Source organism: Choloepus didactylus, chromosome 18 (assembly GCF_015220235.1).
Source record: "Choloepus didactylus isolate mChoDid1 chromosome 18, mChoDid1.pri, whole genome shotgun sequence".
Lineage (NCBI taxonomy): Eukaryota > Metazoa > Chordata > Mammalia > Pilosa > Megalonychidae > Choloepus > Choloepus didactylus.
The window spans coordinates 1,426,138-1,449,173 of NC_051324.1; the positions used below are offsets into that span (position 1 = coordinate 1,426,138).

Here is a 23,036-nt window from a genome sequence, read left to right on the forward strand (position 1 = left end):
CTCCAGGAGGCAGACAGGGAAGTCTGGGCTGAGGGCTGGGGGAAGAGGGAGGGCAGGAGCAGAAGGAGCAGGATGGGGGGGGGCACCGTCTGGCCATGGGGTCCCGCCCTCATGCCCCCTCCTGCCCTCCAGCTTTGCGGACATCCTGTTCGTGACCATCCCCTCCCAGAACATGCTGGAGTTCAACTTGGCCAGCGAGAAGGTCATCCTCTTCTCAGCCCGCGCGCACCAGGTCAAGACGCTGGTGGACGACTTCATCCTGGAGCTGAAGAAGGTCGGGGTCCCCTGCACAGGCACCCCGACCCCCACCAAGAGCAGGGCTCTCTCGCCCCAGGCACATACCAGCCACACCTGGTTGGGGAAGTGTGAATGCATGAGTGGGGGCCACTGCCCTCTCGTTAGACAGGTCGTGCCTTCCATCTGGAATGCGCTGCCCCTTTCTGCCTAGGAAGTACTCCCCCAACCCCCTGAACCTATGTGAGGGGCAGGGGCGTGGCCCCAGGCCTCTGAGGGTTCTGCAGCCCCTCACCCTGCGCCTGGCTGATCCAGGACTCCGACTATGTGGTGGCCGTGAGGAACTTCCTGCCGGAGGACCCGGTGCTGCTGGCCTTCCACAAGGGCGACATCATCCACCTGCAGCCCCTGGAGCCCCCCCGCGTGGGTCAGCGCCACGGAGGCGGGGCTTCGCAGGAGGGGGCGGGGCAAAGGGGCCCTTCCCCAGGGGCTGACGCAAGCCCCGCCCACAGGCTACAGTGCCGGCTGCGTGGTGCGCAAGAAGGTCGTGTACCTGGAGGAGCTGCGGCGCGGGGGCCCCGACTTCGGTGGGCACTCCGGGGTGCCCTCTGTCGGGCCTCCAACACCCCCAGATCTGGAACCCCCCAAACGGCGCCTCCCGGCTTCATGCACTTACACTGCGGATACACACTGGGGGTGGTCTCGGTGCCCAAAGGGACCTGTCCTGTCTGGTGTCCTCAGATGCCACCCCCGGGTGGCCGTCCAGCCTGGCCCTCGGCCTGCATGTTTGAGCTGAGGGGATCTTCGCGGGCATCAGCGTTGCCGCGTCCGTGTTCCGAGGCTCTCTCTGGGTCTCCACCTGTCCTTAGAGCCCACAAAGGCTACTTTGTCTTTCTGTTCCGCCTCCCACTACCGGTCTGAGCCCTGAGTCTCGGTTTCCTCATCTGCAAAATGGGCTCGGTGGAGGAATCCAGGAGGCACCCGAATGCCCCCCCAAAAAGGCATCCCCTTCCTGGGACAGCCCTCCCGTTGGCCTCAGACCCCTCCCCTCCCCCTCAGGCTGGAGGTTCGGGGCCATCCACGGGCGTGTGGGCCGCTTCCCCTCCGAGCTGGTGCAGCCCGCGGCCGCCCCGGACTTCCTGCAGCTGCCGGCCGAGCCGGGTCGGGGTCGGGCCGCCGCCGTGGCCGCTGCCGTGGCCTCCACCGCCGCTGCCCGGGAGGTGGGCCGCAGGAGGGAGGTGAGTCCGGGGGGCCTGGGGTCAGCCAGGGACGGGGCCAGGGTGATGGGGCCCAGGCAGACTGAAAGCGGAGAGGGAGGGAGCAAGGCAAGCCTGGGACGTGGCCAGGGAGAGTTGTAGGTGTGGCAAAATGGGGTAAGGAAGAGTCGGGTCCGCTGAGACGACGACGTGGTTACGACCACGTCAGTGGGGCGGGGACGCCTGGAGCGGGGCGGGAGCAGCCCCCCCGCAGGTGAAAGCAACCGCGATGGGGCGGGGCCAGGTGAGCAGGGGGCGGGGTCAGGCTTTTGGAGTGACGCCCGTGAAGGCTGATAGCAAGAGAAACTACGCAGGGAGGGCGGGGTCAGCCGCGACAAGGAAGTCGGGAAAGCCAATGGGGACAGGGAAGGGCAGGGTGCTGGGGCGTGGCCACGGACGGGGGCGTGGTCGCCAGGGCACGTGGCGGGTGTGACCAAGCCGGGTGGGCAGGGCAGCCTGGAAGGGGTGAGTCCCGCTGGGACAGCCACAGTGTGGTGAGGAGGGGGCCAGCCTGAGAGGGTCTGGCTGGGTCAGCAAGGGGTTGGGTGGAGCCAGCCCGGCCTGCAGCCCCCGCCCTCCCTCAGGGCCCCCTAGCCAGGGCTGAGTCCGCTGACCGCCCGGAGGACGCCCTGGCCCCCGCCCCGCCCACGATCCTCCAATTTGCCCAGAAGTATTTCCGAGACCCTCAGAGGAGACCCCAGTGAGTGGTGGCCCCGCCCCGAGGAGGGTCCTTTTGTACCTCCCAAGCTGTGGGTGCGGGGTGGGGGGCAGGGGGAGCACCCAGGTGTGAGACCCAGCTGCAGCTGCAGCCTCGGCCTCGGGTGGGCCTTTCTGCCTGGTGGACTCACCTGGGGTCGAAGCGTTCCCGCGTGGACAGAGGATCCCACCACAGGCGCGGAGGAGGGTGGTCAGGGGCCTCCACCCCCTGTTGCAGGGATGGCCTCAAGCCGAAGTCCAAGGAGGGCCGGGAGTCCAGGGTCCTGGAGGACATGCTTTGCTTCACCAAGGTGCCCAGCCCCGGGCCTCAGTTTCCCCACCTGTAAATGGTGATGCAAGAGCCCTCGCCCAGGCCCTTGGGGCAGACAACCTTGTCCTCAACGAGAGACATCTCCACCCACCCCCAGCGCTCAGACCTGACCCCAGCACCCAGAGGGGACGGGCTTCCCCTCGGGCGCAGCGTCCGTCCCTGCTGCCGGGCTTTGTGTGATGTGAACCCTCCCGCCGTGGCACTGACGCACAGGGTGGTCCCCGTCTGTTCTGCCGTGCTTCCCCACAGGCCCCGCTCCAGGAATCCCTCATTGAACTCAGTGACAGCAGCCTCAACAGGATGGCCGTGGACATGTTCCTAGGTGTGGGGAGGATGGGGCCCGGAGCGCGGGGCTGTGGGACCCCTTCTCATCACCACTGCTCTCTGGGTCTTGTGTGGGGGAGGGACTCTTAAAAAGAACACAAACACCCAGGGAGGGCTCCCAGGAGTGGGGTGGGCAGTGGGGCTCTGGCGGGCCTGAGCGGGCTAGGTCTTTCCTCCAGCTGTGATGAGGTTCATGGGGGACGCCCCGCTGAAGGGCCAGAGCGAGCTGGACGTGCTTTGCACCCTGCTGAAGGTGAGTGCCACTGACACCGCTGCCTGCTCCTGCTCCGTGACTCCGTTTCCCCATCTGCTGACCGGAGTTGTGGGGCGTCCGGGTGGAAAGCTTCTGTGGTCCAAAGAGGAGTGCTCACTGGTGGAGAGGGAGGGTGAAGGGGGCTTCGGGTGCCCAGCCCGTCCCTGCAGACATGGCGTGGCCCCTGGCACGGCCTTGGCATGTGACCATCCTGCCCCCCTCCAGCTGTGCGGGGACCACGAGGTCCTGCGGGACGAGTGCTACTGCCAGGTTGTGAAGCAGATCACGGACAACGTCAGCACCAAGCAGTGAGCGAGCCGGGCCTTAACCCTCCCCCACTGGTCCCCGGGCTCCAAGAGGGGCCTCCCACGGCCCCCGGCCTGCCCCATCCCAGAGTCTCTCCACCTCAAACTCCTTCTCACTCTACAGACAGAGCACGTGTTATTGGACTTGGGTGGCAAGTCATTTCTGCTCCCTGAGCTTCAGTTTCCTCATCTGTGAAATGGCCCTGATAAGGTGTATGTGGGGATCCTGGGTTGCAAGTGATAGGAACTTGACTCAAGCTGACTTAAGCAAAAAAGGGAAGTTGTTGGTTGAGGTAACAGGAAACTCAGCATATGGCTTCAGGCGTGGCTGGATCCAGATGTTATGAGGAAGCAGCCTTTCTCCATCTCTTGACCCTGCTTTCTTCCACGTCGATAACCTCCCTCGGCAGCCTCTCCCGTAGGTTGGCAAGGTGGCAGTTCTGGGGAAACATCTCCCGAGCTGAGCAAACCCAGAGGAAAGCAAGAATGCCTGACCCAATATTTGCAACCAAAGTTCCCAAATTGCCAACTTTCATTGGCCTGGCTTGGTCGCATGCCCTCCTTCCTGAACCAACCACAATTGGGGGGTACAGAGTTCTGATTGGCTAGACCTGGGTCACGTGTGCCCTGCTCTTGCTACCATTGGACCCACCCTCTGTCCTGGCCTCTCCCTCTACTTCCTCTGCTTACCCTCCCCCCAGCGTCCTGGGACTTTTAGGCCCATCAGGCTTCTCTTCCCTAGTCCATGGCCCAGGCCTTACCTGCCACCACCCTGTACAGCCCCAGCAAGTTCCGAACTCCTTGCCTCCATCTGGGACCTTCACCCAGAAATCTCCCCAGAGAGCTCCCCCATCTGGGGAAGGTTCGTTTCTTTGCACTTATCCGGGGCCCCAGCCCCCTCGTCCCCCGCCTCTCGCCCTGGCTTCCCGAGCAGAGTGCTCCTGCCTGGCTTTGGGCTCCCCAGGGCCGGAAGGAACATCCTCAGAAGGTAGGAGCTGCTTGAGAACTGGGAACTCCTGGACCCATCCCAAGAGACCCCTGGCCCGGCTCTCCAGGGCCGCGGCCACATGTGACACAGCCCCGGGCGTGTGTCCTCGCAGGGGCAGCTGCCAGCGAGGCTGGAGGCTGCTGTGCATCGTGGCCGCCTACCACAGCTGCTCGGAGGTCCTCCGGCCCCACCTCGTTCGCTTCCTCCAACATGCCAGCCGGACCCCGGGCCTGCCCTTCCAGGGTGAGGGGCCAGCGAGTGGTGTCCTGGGGCTCTGCGTCTCCCTGCATGGGGACTGGGTGGGTGGTTGGCAGGAGGGGAAGCCCGGGTGATGTTTACTGAGACTGTGTCATGCTCAAGCATTTGTGGTGGTCCCACAGGGGCTGGGTGTGCTGGTAAGTGGGATGTGGAGGCGGTTCAGGGAGGGCTTCCTGGTGGAGGTGTTGCCCCGGGTCCTGGGCACATGGGAGGGATCGCCAGGTGGGCTGAGTGGCAGGCGCTCGGGCCGGGAGGTGGGAATGAGTGGGTGTGCGTGACAAGAGGAGAGCAATGCGGGGAAGAGCCGGCAGTGCTGGCTTCTCTGGTCGTGGGGAATTAGCAAGCTTCTTGCTTGGGTCCGGGCAAGGGTGGCCCCAAAGCTGGTGACAGGTGAAGTCTGAAGGAAGGGGCTGCTCCCCAGTTCCCACCCCCAGCCCTGCTTCCCTGGGTCCCCCTAAGAAAGAGAACTTACGGCTCTAGCTCTTGACCTTGGACAGACCTCTGCCTGTCTCTGCCCTCTGCTGTGAAACGGGGGTAGAATGCAGTGGGCCCCTGGCTGCCACCTCTGTGGGCAAGGAGGTGACTCCCTGTCTCAGCAGGGATCGCCAAGGCCTGTGAGCAGAACCTGCAGAAAACCCTGCGCTTTGGGGGCCGCCTGGAGCTCCCCAGCAGCATGGAGCTTCGGGCGATGCTGGTGAGCTCTGGGCCGGTGGGGGAGTCAGCCTGAGACAGGGGCCTCCTTGCTGAGATGCCCCTTGTGTGTGCACACGGTCCTTCTCAAGCATGTGCAAGATCCTTGGACTTGGGGACCACTAGGGCCCCGGGCCCAAGACTCACCCTCTCTTCCCTCCCCCTCCTCCAACACCCAGGCGGGCCGAAGTTCCAAGAGGCAGCTCTTCCTTCTTCCCGGAGGCCTCGAACGCCATCTCAAAATCAAAACGTGCACCGTAAGCGAGGGGCTCGGGCAGGCAGGCCCTGGAAGGGCAGAGGCACCCCAGCCTTGTGGGGCGGGGTGGGGGACTCCCAGGGTGCGGGGCCCCTCCCCAACTCTCATAGCCCCACGAGCAGGCGTCGTTTCTCAGAAGTGCTGACCGAGGCTGGGAGAACTTGTGCCTCCCGTCAGGGTCTCGGTGGACGAGGGACAAGGGCAGGATTCGAACCCGAGTCTCAGATGCCTAAGGCAGCGCCTGTCCCTGCATGAGGCTGATTTCCAGAGACCTTGGGGGGTTCTCCACCTCTGTGGAGAAGGGGTGAGGAGCTCAACCCCTGGCTCCCTGGGGGACGGCGGCAGCCCCACCGCACGCCTTGCCCCCCCGCAGGTGGCCCTGGACGTGGTGGAGGAGATCTGCGCCGAGATGGCCCTGACACGCAGCGAGGCCTTCAGCGAGTACGTCATCTTCGTCGTCACCAACAGAGGTGCGCGTCTAGGAGGGCCGAGCCTGGGGGCCTCACTCCCACCACCTCCCTCTGGGGGCCCCTGGATGCCCCTCACCCCGGTGGGACCTCCTCTCCCCACGCTGGGCCCCCCAGCCCTTCGTTTCCCACCTCCTTCTAAGAGTCTGTCTCCCCTCCCAGACTGGGAGCCCATGGGGACAGGGACCCCCAATTTCTCCCACGCCCCCTCGGGGCCTCGGGGCTGGTGGGGGTGACGTCCCCCTGCCCTCGGGGAGCTTTCCTCCTGGGGAAAGGCTTCCCTTAACAGGCCTAAAACTCCGAATGTTTTCCCGGCATCCTGTTCTTTAATTGTGGCTACAGGTGCCCTCCCGTGGTCTCACCAGGCCCCTCTCTAGGGCCCCCCGGGACCCTGGGGGCCTCCGTGCAACCCAAGCCCTTTCCATCTGCCGCCTGCTCACTCCAGACCATGGCCTTGCCTGCTGCCACCCCAGCCGCCCCCAGCCAGCTCCCCCCCTGCAGTCTGCACCCCTGAACCCCCTGCTCTCGGTCCTACAGGAGGAGGGGGACAAAAAGGTCTTAGTAACTGACATTTATTGAGCAGATACTGTGTCCCGGGCGCGGTTCAAAGTACAAAATTCTATGAACCCTTTTAACCCCCACAGCAAGCCCACCAAATGGCTGGGGAAACTGAGGCCAGGGGGGTTGTATTAGTTGCCTGTTGCCGTTCTAACAAATTACTTCAAACCAAAATTGTTCCCACCCCCCGCCTCTGCTTCTGTGGTCACAGCCCCGTCTCTCCCCTGCTTGGGGTGACACCTCCTCCTCTGACTCTGGCCTCTTGCTTCCCTGGTGATGACACTGGGACCAACTACCCAGGACACTCTCCCCTCTTGGGGTCCTTCATTTAATCCTACCTGCAAAGTCTCTTTTGCCAGGTACAGGGCACATTCACAGATTCCTGGGATGAGGATGTGGCTATTCTAAGGGGCCATTATACAGCCCACACAGAGGTTAAGTGACTTTCTCGAGGTCTCGCAGTTGCAGTTGGGCTCTTGTTGTCAGGCCATGCCTCCTCTCTTTGGTGACATTTTACTGAAGACCTGGGCGGGGGGCAGAAATGTCACTGCAGGACAGAAACTTTAAGTCTCTTGTAGACAGAGACCCAGGCATTGCCAGACGCCGACGTTCCCACCCCAGCGTCCTTCCTCAACCTTGCACCAGGGCTGTCTCACGAAGGCGGTCCACCGGAAGGAGCCCGCTGGCTCTTATGTGATCTGAGGCCCATTGTGCTTCTCTTTGTGCTTCTCTTTGTCCCCAGTCTCCTCTGGAAGGGGCTGGAGCTGGCTCTGAGTGTAACCCGGGGCGCTTTCCCAGACACTAGCAGGCCTCCTCCTTGGGTGAAACAGGCCATCGCTTGCAGCTTTGAATCAGAGCTGCTCCCCTCTGGGACCAGCACATTTTAATGAGACACGGGCACCTGATTCCGTACCTATTCTCTCCTTGAACGTGGAGACTGAGGCTGGGACGGGAGGTGGCTTGCCCAGGGGTGGCCTGGCCTTGGCAGCTGACTGGTGTCCACACACACACACATGTACCCCAGCAGCCCTTCCCCGGCCCTCTGCAGGCCAGCATGTGTGCCCACTCAGCCGCCGCGCCTACATCCTGGACGTGGCCTCGGAGATGGAGCGGGTGGACGGTGGCTACATGCTTTGGTTCCGGCGCACGCTCTGGGATCAGCCACTCAAGTTTGAGAATGAGCTGTATGTGACGATGCACTACAACCAGGTCAGCTGCTCTAGAACCTTCTGGGTGCCCCTGGGCCCATGAGATTGCCCTTGGCATTTGAGGCATTGGTGAAATTTCCTGTGCTGGGGCCTCCTCTCCCGTGTGGTCTCCTGGGAGCGGTAGAGACTCTGTCTCCCTCACTGCCTAATCTCTGGGCCTTTGCACGTGTCGTCACCTCCTGTCGTCTGCCCGCTCCTGTGTTTCTGCTCCTCTAAGTTTTCCCGGGCGAGTCTTTCCGCCAGACAGCCCTCTTCCACGAGGCTGTCTTGGATTTCCTCTCTCCACCTCTTCACCCTTGACCCGAGCTGGGTCTGGCTAGAATTGTTGTTGTCTTTGGGTCATTTCCCTTTGAGACTTGCAAGTCCTGTACGTCTGGATCAGGGGTTTTACAAAACCTTGGTCCTGTCCTGTATCGCAGGGGTAGGATCCTTATATAGGTAGTCAGAGTAGTCAGGTGTGGCAAGGACAGGTGACACCAGACAGGTATGAAAGAAAGGTCTGTCGGGACCCGTGGGTCCTAGAACAGGGGAGCTTTGCAGGGCAGTGGGTCAGAATCCAGGTAGGACACGGAGGCGGGAGAGAAGCTGTTTGTCTTGTACAAGCAGAGGTGTCAGGGTGGTCACCGAGGCAGCACGACTGCGACAAGCCCCATCTTATTTTCACCCACCACACCTCCTGCACCAAAATACCTGGCAGGCGCCCAGGACCGAGCGCAGGTAACTGGGACCACCTTTCCCAGCACAAGCTGCGGTCACTTAACTTTTGCAGCCACGTGGGGTCGCTGCGGAGACGGTCCCGAGCAGTCGGCTCCAGGCCCCTCAGAGTGAGGGCTGTGGGTGCGGCCTCCCGTGGGAACTTAAGATGCAAGTTCTCAAGTCCCACCAGAGATCTACCGAATCAGGATCCCCGGGGGTGTAGCCAGCAATCTGCTTTTTTTTAATGGCGTAAGATCCACAGAATATAAAATTAGCCATTTTAAAGTGTACCATCTGTTGGCATTTAGCACATTCACGGTGTTGTGCAACCATCACCTCTAACTAGTTCCAGAATATTCTCATCCCCCAAAAGGAAACCCCGTACGTGAAGCGGTCAGCCCGTGTCCCTGAACCCCAGCCCCCAGCAACCACTGCTCTGCCTTCCGTCCCCGCGGGTTGACCGGCCAGCGGGCGTCACGAGCCCTCTAGGTGACTTTGAGGCGTGTCCCATGTGACCAGCTCTGGCCTCGTGCACACTCCTCACTGCATTGCAAGTTCCCTGCTTGCACCAGCCAAACCCCACCTGGGTCACTTTGGGACTCATACCTGGGTTTCCTCGCGGGCCTCTGTCCTCATCCCCCAGGCCCAGGAACGTGACAGCCATCCCAACTGCGGGAGCAGATGCAGCGGGCACAGTTAGAACTGTGTGTCCCCAGCTCCCCTCCAGTGGGCAAACCCTCACCTGAGTGACCCCCACAGGTGCTGCCTGACTACCTGAAGGGCCTTTTCAGCAGCGTGCCGGGCGGCAGGCCCAGCGAGCAGCAGCTGCAGCAGGTGTCCAAGCTGGCGGCTCTGCAGCACCGTGCCAGGGACCACGTCTACCTGCCCAGTGTGTAAGCATCTGCCCACCTGGCTGCCCACCTGCCTGAGCTGGGATGAACAGGCAACCCAGCCCTCCCCAGCCCTTGCGTTCCTCGGGGCTTCCCAGGCTCCCCTCTCAGACCGCTGCGCTGTGTGGGGTCTCCCACACCTCACCCCAGGACCTGGGCCCTGCCTTCCTGGCCCCAGCAAATTGCTCTGGCTGGTAATAAAACCTCAGAGCAAATTCAATAACAGAAAAGAAAAAAAACCTTTCAGAACAGGCATACCCTGTAGTCCAGGACAAAAATGTTCATTGTGGCATTATTGAAAGCAGCAAAGAATTGGAAGTAACCTCAATATCCAACAATAGGACATTTGTTGAATAAAGTACGGGAAGTTAGGCAGTCTTTAGTGGATGTTCTCAAAGATGAGATCGGTGCTAATGGTCTTTTGGTCTCGGCGCCTTCATATGCCCTTAAAATTGGACCCGATGAGCTTTGTGCATATGGGTTATGGCTGTGGATATTTACCCTATTTAAAATGGAAACTGAAAAAAAAAGATTAAGTATTGATTTATCAAATCATTTAAAAATAATAGTACAGCCATTCCACATTAATATAAATAACATTTTATGAAAAAAACTATTTTCAAAAGAAGTGATTTAGGGAGAAGAGTGGCACTGTTTTGTTTTCTGCAAATCTCTTAACTGGCTTTATAGAAGACAGCTGGATTTGCACATCTGCTCCTGCATTCCATCTGTTTACATATCACACGTCACGCTGCCTCTGGAAAACTAGTGTACTCAGGAGAGAATGACTGAAAAGGGTCATTATGAAAATGGCTTTGACCTCCCAGACCCTTGACCACATTTTGAGAACTGCAGGAGTAACAGTAAATGAGAGAACGTAAGGACAAGTGTATATCCCAGGCCAGTAACACAGCCAGGGCTCAAAATGCAAAGCTATTTTCCTGTTATAATTTTTTTATAGGTTTACAGAAAAAATCATGCTTTTTAATAATTCCTTTTGAACGCTGAATGATATTCCATTGTATGTATAGACCACATTTTGACTATCCATTCATTGGTTGATGGAACCTTGGGTTGCTTCCATCTTTTGACAATTGTGAATAATGCTGTGACCATTGTATGTACTCAGTTCTGAATATACACCTAGGAGCGGGACTGCTGGGTCACATGGCAGGTCTATATTCAGCTCTCTGAGGAGCCGCCAAACTCGCTTCCACAGCGGCTGCACCATCTTACGTTCCCACCAGCAGTGAATAAGTGTTCCTAATTCTCCACATCCCCGCCAGCACTTGTAGTTTTCTTTTTTAATAGTATCCCTTCTATTGGGCATGAATGGCATCTCATTGTGATTTTCATTTGCACCTCTGTACTAGCTAATAATGTTGAGCATCTTTTCATGTGCTTTTTAGCCATTTGTATGTCCTCTTTGGAGAAAGTCTGCTCAAGTCTTTTGCCCGTTTTTTATTGTTGAGTTTTAGGATTTCTTTATATACTCTGGTGAGTGAACCATATCAGATATCTGATTTCCAAATATTTTCTACCATTGAGTAAGCTGTCTTTTCACTTTCATGATAAAATCCTTTGATATGCAAAAGTTTTAAATTTTGATCAAGTCCCATTTATCTATTTTTTCTTTTGTTGCTTGTGCTTTGGGTGTAAAGTCTAAGAAAACAGTGCCTAACAGGAGAGCCAGAAGATGCTTCCCTACATTTAATTCCAGGAGTTTTATAGTCCTGGTTCTTATATTTAGGTCTTTGATCCGTTTTGAGTTCGTTTTTGTGTAGGGTGTGAGATGTGGGGCCTCCTTCAGTCTCCTGCATGTGAATGTCCAGTTCTCCCTGCACCATTTGTTGACGGCTCTTCTTTCCCAATTCAGTGGCCATATCCAACACCCTCCAACACATGCACAGTTTTCTCTATTATTAACATTTTGTATTTGTGGGGTACCTTTGTTACAATTGCTAAAACAGTATTATTATAATTGTATTATTAACAATAGTCCATAGTTTACCTTAAGGTTCACTCTTTGTATAGCACAGTTCTATGGATTATTAAAACCTTTTTTCTGGTAACATATATACAACATAGAATTTCCCATTTTGACCACTTTCAAGTAAACAATTCGCTGGTGCTAATTACATTCACCGTGTTGTGCTCCCATCACCACCATCCCTTACCAAAATGCTTTCCCTCACCCCAAACAGAAACTCCGTACCCATTAAGCTTTAACTCCTTGTTCCCTAACCCCACCCGGCACCTGGTGACCTGTATTCTAATTTCTGACTGTGAATTTGCATATTCTAATTATTTCACGTAAGTGAGATCATGCAATGTCCTTTTGTGTCTGGCTTATTTCACTCCACATGGTATCGCTGAGGGCCATCAGGCTGTAGCTGTTTGATGTCACACATCATGCATCAGGGTTTCCTTCCTTTTTACTGTTGAATAATATTCCATTGTGTGTCTAGCCCATGTTCTGTTTCTCTGTTCACCGGCTGATGGACACTTGGATTGCTCCTGCCTTTTGGCAATTGTGAATAATGCCAATATGGATATCAGTGTTCTCATAAAGCTCTTTTTATGTTTTAATTTTAAGTGAAAAGAGCAAAAAGCTCATGAAGGTGTACTCTGAATCCTGGATAAAAATAATCAAGTTCTTACTTTTTTGCCAGGCACTTTGCTTGCATCGTCCCTGCTACTCTTCCCAACCACACCTTGTTTTCCCCTAACACAGATGAGGAAACTGAGGCTCAGAGAGCTCAGATGGCTGACCCAAGTTTACCCAGCGAATAGGTGTGGGGGCCAGACATCAAACCTGGGGCTGGGACCAGATGTCAGGCTCTTTCTCTAAATGTGCAAGGACTAGAAGGAAGATGCCACCTGGGGGCTCTCTGCGGGAGACTGGGCAGCCGGGGTGGGCTGGGGCTGCTGTTGGTATTTTCCAGATGCTCAGAGAGGGAGAGGGGCTGCTTTGGGGGAGACACCATGTGCCGGAGAGAAGGGGCTGGAACTGGGAGGGCCCCAGCAGCCCTCCTGCCAGCCCGGGGTGGGTGCTTTGCCCACCCGGAAGCTCCCCCCCACTGACGTGTTTCACACTGCTCCAGCTTGGGCTTGTCCTTGGGGACAGGACCTACAAAGGACAAACCCACCTTGGGTTCAGGTGTCAGCTCCTGGAGTCGGTCACTGCAGGACCTCGGGCTGGGCGGGAAATTTCTCAGAACCTCAGTGCACCCAGGGGTCCTGGTGGGACCAGCCAGTGGTTATGGAGCACCTGCTGGGTGCTGAGGCACGCTAGGGGCATGCTATACTGACCCGCCACCTGTCCGTGCTCCCCAGCATCTAGTCTGTGAGAGGTGACGCTACCACCTGCCTCCCAGGTGATCCTGGAGGGTTGACTGAGACTGGGCTGCAGAGCACCGGCCTCGGCGACCCTCAGGACAGTGTTCTCTGCACCTGCAGGCGGGAGGTCCAGGAGTACATCCCGGCCCAGCTCTTCTGCTCGATGGCTGGCTCGGCCTGGCTCGGCCTCGTCAGCCAGCACCGGCAGCAGACTCAGGTGCTCAGCCCCCACCAGGCCCGGGCCCAGTTTCTGGGTAAGAGTCCAGGGCTGGGGCTGGGGCTCGTCGGGGTCCTGGAGGATGGGGACTGGGAGCAGGCCTGGGGAAGGGTTGGCATGGCGTGGGGTGGAGTTAGAGAGCACGGCCTTGAATGCTGAGCCCAGGGCTTTACTCTGGGGGCTCCTGGGAGCCACAGAAGGGTCTCAGTGGGTGTACACGTGGGGGACAGAGGCCAGGGCACCAGCATGGAGGCCGCTGCAGGTGGCCAGGGTGGGGAAGATGGAGGCTGTGTTTAGACAGAGTCCTGGGGCTAGGAAGCGTGGATGGAGACAGGAGACTGTCTGGAGGAAAAACAGACAAGCCCCGGTGACAGCTATGTTGGGGAGGGAGGTTATGAGCAGAGCATGCCAGAGAAGGAGCAGCTGTGGGGGAAGGTGAGGACCTTCTGCAGCCCGTGCAAGGTCTGGGATGGAGACTGGGAGTCCTCAGTGAACAGACATGACTGCAGCCTGGGGCTGGTGAGGGCGGCCCTGTGCAGTGGTGCAGGTTGAGCACTGCACCTGAGCAGGCAAGCGGCGGGCGCAAATCCAGTCCACCGAGGGCTGCGTGTGCTCAGAGGAAGGTGCCGGCGGACGGGGTGTGTTTTCCTCCTCTCCCACCCAGAGGGGTTACCTTTCCCTCGAGTCACTTTCTTTGCCCGCCAAACCGAGCACCTGCCTGGAGAGGACACTTGCTAAAAGCTTTCCCCAGGGCGCTGGGTGGAGCAGAGCGGTGGCCCGGAGAGAGGAAGGGCCGAGCTGGGGAGGCGGGCGACTGGGGGGAGACCCCGCGGAGGGCGGCGCGGCTGCAGGCGGCCCCTGGCCCTCGTGACCGGCGCCCCCCGCCCCCCAGGCCTCCTCAGCGCGCTGCCCCTGTTCGGCTCCTCCTTCTTCTTCGTGCAGAGCTGCAGCAACGCCGCGGTGCCGGCCCCCTGCGTCCTGGCCGTCAACCACAATGGCCTCAACTTCCTGGTCACCGACACCCACGTGCGTGGCCGCGCGGCCCCCTCTGAGCCCCGCCCCTGGGGAGGGGCCTGGGCGAGTCTCCGCCCCTCTCTGAGCTTGGCTTTTCTCCTCTGGAAAATGGGGATGAGGACAGTGTTCACCTGCTAGGGTCCTTGCGAGAGGAAAAGGAGGGAAAACACCCGTCAGCACTCATATGGGACCTGTTACCCCTTTCCAGAGTTCCTGCCCCCAAAGTGGACCCTGAGACAGGGATTTTAGGGCAAGTGATTTATTTAGAGGTGATTCCAGGAAGCCCTGCAATGGGGAAGTGAGTCAGGAAAGGGATGGAGCCCAGGGAGGGTGTGTTACCCACCCAGCCAGCGACGCGGGCACCCGGAGCTCAGTGTGGCCGGGGAACCCTGAGGGGCCGCGTGGGGCCTGCGCCTGGGTTACTGCACCCGCAGGCCAGGGGGCCGTTTATCCGCCATGGCCCCGTCCGGCACTGGCCGAGGACTTCTTCCTGAGGCATTAGCGCCCCATCACCCGGGCTTGTCCTCCTGGAGACCCTGGTCTGCTCCCAGGACCAGAAATAAAGCCCCCAGAGAGTGGCAGGAGTTCTCAAGCAATAGCCTTGTTGTGTAGTGGTGATGGTCAGGGCACCAGAGGCACCCCCTAGCCCTCCAGGACCCCAAGCATTGAAATCCATGCCTGGCACATGCAGGATACGCCTCCCATGTGTGTGGAATCAACCCCACAAGGGAGGAAACCGAGGCCCAGAGAGGTGAAGTGACTAACTCAAAAGTTACACAGCCCCCCACCGGGGAACTGGTACCCAAACCAGGGTCGCCTGCCTTCTAAAGATCCGATTTACAGGGGCGGGTGGGTAGGACCGTTCGAAAGCAATGAGCCAGACAGGGGAAGGTCCCCAGCTCTCCACCTGTCTGAGCCCGGGTCCTCCACTCCCAGGAGCTGATGGTGAAAATCCCCCTGAAGGAGATCCAGTCGACGCGGACCCAGCGGCCCACGGCCAACTCCAGCTACCCCTACGTGGAGATCGCCCTGGGGGATGTGGCCGCCCAGAGCACCATGCAGCTGCAGCTGGAGCAGGTGGGCCTAGCCCCTCCCCTCTACCCAACCTAGCCACGCCCACTCCGCCGCGCCACGCCCCAGCTGCTCCTCAGCCCCGCCCTCCCTCAAACCCCGCCCCTCTGCCCGGCCCCGCCCAGGCCGGCCCCGCCCCTCCTTCCTCCCTCTCATTCAGCCGGTATCCATGGGGTTCTGAGAGGCTCCGCTCCAAGAAAGGTCGGGTCCTGGCCGTGCCTCCAAGGAGCGTCCGGCCCAGTGCAGAGGCCAGACTAACCCCAATGTCATGCATTAGGATGGCCTTCCAGGGGGCCACCTCGGTACTGGGGTCATGGGAAAGGGTTGCAGAATAGTGGGGAGTCCCATGGGACACTGGGAGGACACGGCCAGAGGAGGGTGGGTCTTGTAGGGCCCCACATGTCAAGCTGGGCGTCTGGGGTTTTCTCCTGAGGGCACTAGGGAGCCCTAGAAGGCTGGAGAGAAGGGAGGGACACAACTGAAGGAAGCTCACCTGGGCAGAGGAGCTGGGACTGGCGGTGGGGGGGTGAGGGAAACTGAGGCCCACCTGCCCCTTCTCATCCACAGTGGCTGCTCCTTGAAAGGCACAGGTGATCCTCAGGGCTCCTGTGGAAGCCTTAGAGCACCCCCCTCAGTGTGGGGGTCAGGGCAGTTTTCACCCCATTGTAGAGAAAGGCCTGAGGCCCAGAGAAGGGGTACAGTTGAGGCTGAGGCCCACACACATCTGCCCTTTCCAGCTGCTGCACCCCCAAACCCCCACCCAGGGCCTGCTTGGAAGGGCTGCTTTCCCAAGGTTTCTGATCGGCAGCCGTGCCTGAGGGCAGGCCACTTCCCGTGGCTCCCCAGTCCTGCCCCTGCTGCACCCCCATCCCTGACTTCCTCTCTGGCAGTGCGGATGCTGGGCCCTGCCCTCCTGCCCGGACCATCCTCTCTGCTGCCCACATAGGGGCTGTCTCCTGCTCTCCTCCTTCCTCCTGGCCTCCTCCTTTGACTCATCTCAGCACTTCCTCCCCTGGGGATCTCTAAATGTCACCGAGCCTGGCCTCTCACCAGGGCACCCTGCCTGGCCCTGAGGCTTTCAAAGCCATCCCTCCCCTGACAGCCCCCGTATTTCTCTCTCCTGCCCCAGCCCTCTGAACTCCGGGGCCCCTCGGCATCACCCCTGGAGGCCAACAGGCCTCTCCGGTGTCCCTCCTGATCCCCCAGACCTGCTCCTCCCCCTCATCCCACCCTCCCCAGTGTCCCAGACACTCAGGCCTCAAATCCAAGAGTCCTCTGGCTCCTCTTTCCTTCCACGGTTGCCTGTCCCACCTCTGTCCCCTCGGCCTGCTCCTTTCCAGCGCCCCAGCCCTCGGCCTCGTGGAGCGACCTGTGTCCATTGGGCCCTCCCCCGCCTGCCCCAGGTCCTTTGCACTCACAGTTTCCTCTTCCCCGACTGATCACAGGGCTCCCTCTCTCCTTTCTTTCCGCAGTTTCAGCACAAATATCACCTCCTCCAAGAAGCCTTCCCTGACCCTCCTCCCCAGTAATCCACTCTCTCCCTCAACGGCCTTCATCACGGCTTACAAATCATTTAGATGTTTGTCTGTTTGCATATTGTCTGTCCTGCCAGAATGTCAGCTTCAAGAGGGCAGGGCCGTACCCAGCTTGTGCACCACTGTGTCCAGAGTGCAGTGTCCAAGGCTGAGTAGACGCTCAGGACATACTTGTTGATGGAGGGAGGGAGGGAGGGAAGTGGGCCTTTTAGGCGTCTCTCCCTTGCAGACCCCTCGGCCTCTTTATGCTGCTGCCTCTGCTTCCGCCCTGTATACGTGGGGGGACTCATTCATCCATTCATATATTCATTCGTTCCTCACATAACTGAGCATCCTTATGTCGGCGGCCCTGCACTGGTGGCAGGGATATTGAAATGACTGAGCCCTGCTCAGCCCTGGCCTTCAGAGAGCCCCAAGGTCTCAACAGGGAGACAGACATGAAAGAATGTCTCAGATAAGCCATGGTCAGTGCTGAGAGGGTGCTCAGGGGTCCATGCTGCCTGGGAGGGCATCAGGGAAGGCTTCCAGGAGGAGGTGATGTCTGAATACAGTGGCACTGTGGCCGGCAGACCTGGGTCCCCATCCACAGACTGTGAGCTCGAGGCACCCCACCTCTCATTGAGCCTCAGTTTCCACACCTGCCAAGTGGGACATTAGTCCCAGAGGTCCTGGAACAAGCAGCATGTTGGCGAGATGAGGGACTGACCAGAGGGGAAGACCCCTGTCCCCTGCACACCGAGGCACCTCCGGGTTCCCCGAGTTAATGAGCCGAGATGGCCCTTCCCCCGGGGCGGGGCACAGGCCGCAGAGCTCCGCAGAGAGCAAATCAGAGTGCGGCCTCGGGTTCTCCCCTCCTGGAGTAAATCCCGCCCCTCCCGGCTGTGAGATCCGGGCCGGCGGCCTCCCCGCTCCCAGCCTCAGTGCTTTCACCCGTCAAATGCGGACAGAAACACACCTTCTAGGGACACTAGGGGAGTCAATGCACTTGAGACCCACAGAGTTCTTAGCACGATACCCGGCACACAGGTAACCCTCAAGCAGTGCAGCTGTCATTTTAATCTCAGAGCCACTCCCCCAGCCCCCAGGGAGCCCCCCATCTGGGGCTGGGTGTGCCAGGGGTTAGCCGTGTAACCCCCTGCGAGGCAGGCCCCAGTAAAGCGGGCCCCAGCCTCCGCAGAGAGGGCCAGCGCGGGCTCAGGGCCACCCAGCCCGCGGGTGGTGCAGCCAGCAGATGCTCCGGGCCCCCTGCTCACCCCTGCAGCCTGCGGCCCGCGCTCCCCCCAGGTCCCGGCCAGCTCCCCGCTCCTCATGCCCCACCCGCCGGCCAGCTCGGGGAAGGCCGGGCGGGCACGGGCCCTGCTGTGTCTGCTGCAGGGCCTGGAGCTGTGCCGAGTGGTGGCCGCGCACGTGGAGAGCCTGCTCAGCGCCCGCGAGCGGCGGCTCACGCTGCCCCCCAGCGAGATCACCCTGCTCTGACTGCCCGCGGCTGCCCTCCGCTTGGAGATCTGACCTGTGGCCGCAGCGGGGGTTACCGGGCCTCCCTGGGCCAGTGACCTCTGCCGGGGGCCGGCGCCTTGGGGGAGGCCTGGAGGAGGCAGGTGGAGTGACCCGGGTCCCCAGGAGCCCACAAGGACCAATCCAGGCATCAGGACAGAATTGCAGCTGCGGACGTAGATGCGCGGAGGTCAGAGAGGACTCCAGATGCCGTCCCCTGTGCAGTGGCGTGGAGGGCGCGACCCTGGGCCTCCTGCCGGTACCCACTGCACGCCACACTCCCGCCTCCTGCCTGTGGGAGGGAAGCCTCACGTCAGTGCCCCGGTGAACCGGCCTCCCCGCTGGTTTCCCCAGGGTCTGAATTTGAATCTGCTCTGACTCTAGCCACCTGCATGTCTTCCTTAGTCCCCTCCCCATCCCTGTCTGCTCCCTCCCACCTGGATTTGGGATGGGGGGTCATTTCTGTGCAAACGACAGATGCACCTGGCAGGCCATCTCCTCCATGGTTGCTAAGTGGCTGGAAAACAAGCTGGAGGGAGGGGGGAGGAGGGAAGAGGGAGGAGGGAGGAGTTAAGAGACCCAGTTGTGCTCCTGACTCACTGCTCATGAGCAGAGCTTCCAGCAGAGACATCTATCCTTACCTCTTCCTGTAAACACCTGTTGTCACACTCTGATCCCCTCGGGCAGCCCCAATCCCAGGCCCCCTCGCTGGATGGGCCACACAAAGTTTGAGGGTGGTGTGGTAGAGGGAGGCAGGAGTTCCATCTCAGGAGCTGGGAGAAGCCTGGGAAAGAGCTTCCTAGAGAAAGGGACATTTGGGCTGGGTTTTGAAGGATAAATAGGAGTTTGCTGGGACTAGCTGTATAAGAGGGGGATGTATGTTCCAAACAGAGCAAACAGTGTTTGTTCCCTGTCCTATCACCCAGGGCCTAGGGCAATGCCTAACACAGAGTAGGCATGCAAGAAATACTTGTCACCTAAATGAAAGAATAAACAAATGAATTTGATGGGAAGTGCTGGTGATTTGGGGAGCTGGTGGGGTAGGGGAGCACTAGGCCAGGCCTGGGGGTGGAAGATGGGACAGGTGGGCGAGAGCATGACCAAGTGGAGCCATGGTGTCATGGGAGGATTCATTCATTCATTCAACACCTATTGAGCACCTACTGTGTACCAGCAAGACACCAGGCACTGGGAGTTGCTCGTAGTCAAATGTCTAAAACCAGGACGAGACCTGTGAGGTGAGTGAGCAGCCTGGGCAGCGGCCCCGGGTGGACGGGACAAGGGGGAGGGTGGCAGGACCTGAGACGGAAGAGGCCGACGGGGGCGGGCTGGGTGAGCCTTGTGGGCTATGCTCAGGGTTTAGGATTTCACACCTTTCAGTGAGGTGGGTGTGGGTGTGGGGGGACAGGCTGCTCAATTTGTACTTCATAAAGGTCACTCTGAGCCCTGAGCAGAGCAAGCGAGTCTGGGAGGCAGGGAGCCCAGGGGACGGCTGCTGCGGTGTCCGGGTGGGACGCTCAGTGGCTTGTGCACTGGTGGTGGCAGTGGGGGTGGAGAGAAGCCAACGACTTGGGAGAGACTGAAGAGATCAAGGGTGGCAGGACTGGGGGTCGACTGGACCGTCCCTGAGATAGGAAGGTCAAGGAAAGTCCCTTCATACAAGTGCAACACGACGTGTCCAGAGCACGTGGATTATCTGGGAGGGGAAAGAAGAGGAGAAGGTGCCAGAAAAAGCACACAGTCCGTCAAGTTAGCACTGCTGCGGGGACTCTGCTGCGAGGTGGTCCCCGATGGCCCCTGCGGCTCTGGCTGCAGCCCAGTACCCTGCTTGGTGTGGGGACCCCAGATACAGTGGCCTGGGCTTCAACAAGAGGCAGCCTGGGGTCCACCAAGCTCCTCTTGCACATCTCAGTGTTATGGGGTGATGCACAGCAGAGTTTCAGTCTCAGCGATTACTTTTGCCCTGAAACCCTTTCCCCTGTCAAGCTAAATCTGGAGGCACGGGGAGGGATGAAATGGCAAAGAACGAAAAAGAGAGAGGCCTTTGGGGCTTTGGAAGACCTTGGAAGGGGCCCCGCCGGCCCCGAGTTGGGCGGCTCCAGCTGAGGGGCACTGAGCGGACGTGAGCCTTCCCAGCCAAGCCCGGCCAAGCCACAGACCTGGGAGCTAAATGGGTGACTGGAGCCTAAGCTTTAGGATTTCAGGACCCTGGGCCCTGGGGCAGGACGTTCCTGTCTCAGCAGTTGCTCTGGTGAGTCTGCAGTGGCATGGATGAGGTCGAGCCCTCCCAAGAGGAGGCACAGAGGGGAAGAGTCAGGGATAGCAGGAGGGTCAGACCCTGCTGTGTTCTCCAGACAAGGGGTCTGCACTGAGCCCCCCACCCAGGCTGAGACCTGAAAGCCTGGAAGGCCAGGGAGGTGTGGGGAGACCCAGAGCAGAGGGGACCAGACCCCAGAGTTCCTGGCCCGGCGGGGTGAGATGCCTGAGGGGAAATGCCTAGAGGCATGGGGGCCTGAGTGTCATCCCCAGGAGGCTTGGGGTCCCAGATGCATGCAGCATGAGGAACTGTGGTAGCTGGGCACTCAAAAACTAACAGGAAGGGAGTGACATCGCAAACGAGACGCTCCAGGGTGCTGTCCCCCACTGGAAGCTCTGGAGGGAGCAGAGTAACCACTGTGTGGCATTCTAGGGTGTGGGTATGTTCTGTGCCCATCTGTCTGGTAGAAACCTGAAGGACTGAACCAGGACACTCGTACTGGCTCACCATCCTAAAACCTCCCCTGTGCAGAGACGCAGCTCGCAGGGCAGCTAACACGCTGGAAGAAAACAATAACGTCACGGTGGCTTGAGGCAAAGGACTGTCAACTTTAGTACAGGTAACACCTGTGACCAGGAGGGAAGACAATTTCCCAAGGGAAAAGGGACATTCGGATCTGTGTAAATAGGGAATTCCTAGGGCCATCTGCATAGGCCCAGGACAAGATACATGCCCAGAAAAAACCAGGGAAGACCCTATGTTTTTGCCTCAACCTGCTCTTTAAACTCATTGTTAGGAGGCTAAGCTCTGAAGGGGAACACGTGCATGGGCCAATCTGCAAATGGAGGCCTCCCTCCCTCTGTTCTCTATTTCCTCCCTCCCTCCCTTCCTCTCCTCCTCCCTCCCCCCCTCCCTCCTGCCTCCCCCACCTCCCCTCCCCTCCCCTCCCCTTCCCTCCTTTCTTTCTGTTAGTTCCTAGCCTTCATAGAAATCTCTGTTACAACACAAGCTTAAGGAACAGATATATAATTGGCTAAACTCAAGACTTAAAATATCAAAATATCTAGTGTGGAGCAAAAGATTACAAAAACAATCTTGTATATTCAAAAATGTACAAATAAACAGGAAACTATGGCCCATGTAAAGGAGCAAGATAAAACATTAGAAATCATCAATGAGGAAGATCATACCTGGGATATACCAAGACAATTTAAAAAATTGTCCTAAATATGCTCAAAGAGCTAAAGGAAAACACAAAGAACTTAAAAACTTCAGGAAAATGATGGATGAACAAAAAGAGAATATCAAAGGAAAATCATAAAAAAGAACCAGAGTTGAAGACTATAGGAATGGAAATGAAAAATTCCCTAGAGGGGTCCAACAGCAGATTGGAGATGACAAAAGAAAGAAGCAGTGAGCTTGAAGATGAGATGATAGAAATTATTCAGTCTGAGGAGCAGAAAGAAAAAAGAATGAAGAAAAGTTAACAGGGCTTCAGAGACCTGTGGGACACCACCAAGTGCCAATATACACATTATGGGAGTCCCAGAAGTAGACAAAGGGGCAGAAAGAATATTCAAAGAAAAATGGATGAAAATTTCCCAAATTAAATGTAAGACATGATATACACATCCAAGATCAACAAACTCCAGACAGAATAAACCCAAATAGATCCACACTGAGACATATTATTATCAAACTGTTGAACGTCAAAGACAAAGAGAGAATCTGAAAGCTACAAGAGAGAAGCAATGCAGCATGTACAAGGAGCCCCAATAAGATTAATGCCAATTTCTCATCAGAAACCATGGAGGCAAGAACGCAGTGGGACAACATATTTTAAGTGTTGAAAGGAAAAAAAAATGTCAACCAAGAATTCTACATCCAGCAAAACTATCTTTGAAACTGAGGGAGAGATTAAGACATTTTCAGCTAAACAAAAGCTGTGGGAGTTTGTTATCACTGGACTGGCCCTACAAGAAATGCTAAAGAGAGTTCTGAAGATTGAAAGGAAAGGACACTAGACACTAGATCAAAGCCTCATGAAGAAATAAACATCTCCAGTAAAGGTAAAGACATGGGTAAATGTAAATGCAAGTGCTAATATATAAAATAGATTTGTAGCTGTATTTTTAACTTCTTACAGGATCTAAAAGACAAATGCAAAAAGTAAGGACAAATCTATGGTTTTGGACTCATAATGTATAAATATGTAATTTGTGACAAGAATAATATAAAGGTGGGAGATGAAGGGATAAAGGAATACAGTTTGTGTATGCTATCGAAGTTGAGTTGGCATCAAATCAAACGAGACTATTATAGATTAAGGATGTCAAAATTAAGCCTCATGGTAGCCACAAAGTAAATACTAGAAAAATATGCACAGAAGGAAATGAGAAGGGATCTTAAAGGGTTCACTCCAAAAGATCAACTAAAAACAAAAATAGGCAGTAATGGAAGCACTGAGGGACAAAAAAAGATGATTTACAAAAATCAAAGTGAAAAATGGGAAAAGAAAGTCCTGCCTTATCAGTAGTTACTCTAAACGTAAATGAGTTAAACTCTCCAGTCATAAGGCAGAGATTAGCAGAATGGATAAAAAGGCATGACCCAACTGTATGCTCTTTACAAGGGAGTCATCTTATATTCAAAGACACAAATAGGTTAAAAGTGAAAGAATAGAAAAAAATGATACAAAT

General features: G+C 57.5%; 1 protein-coding gene across 1 annotated transcript in view; it reads left to right on the forward strand.

Moving 5' to 3' along the window:
* The window catches only part of MYO15A (myosin XVA), a 50,712-nt gene extending 32,505 nt beyond the window's left edge, over positions 1-18,207 (forward strand). The window contains 19 exon segments of the mRNA XM_037808220.1: positions 133-274; positions 550-661; positions 747-821; positions 1,294-1,472; positions 2,075-2,190; positions 2,425-2,497; positions 2,767-2,839; positions 3,021-3,094; positions 3,320-3,402; positions 4,500-4,630; positions 5,245-5,339; positions 5,515-5,592; positions 5,965-6,061; positions 7,665-7,825; positions 9,280-9,413; positions 12,870-13,003; positions 13,859-13,992; positions 14,917-15,057; positions 17,961-18,207. Of these exon segments, the coding sequence (XP_037664148.1) occupies positions 133-274; positions 550-661; positions 747-821; positions 1,294-1,472; positions 2,075-2,190; positions 2,425-2,497; positions 2,767-2,839; positions 3,021-3,094; positions 3,320-3,402; positions 4,500-4,630; positions 5,245-5,339; positions 5,515-5,592; positions 5,965-6,061; positions 7,665-7,825; positions 9,280-9,413; positions 12,870-13,003; positions 13,859-13,992; positions 14,917-15,057; positions 17,961-18,062 (2,134 nt within the window). The 3' untranslated portion in view covers positions 18,063-18,207.
* The last annotated feature ends 4,829 nt before the right edge of the window (positions 18,208-23,036 follow it).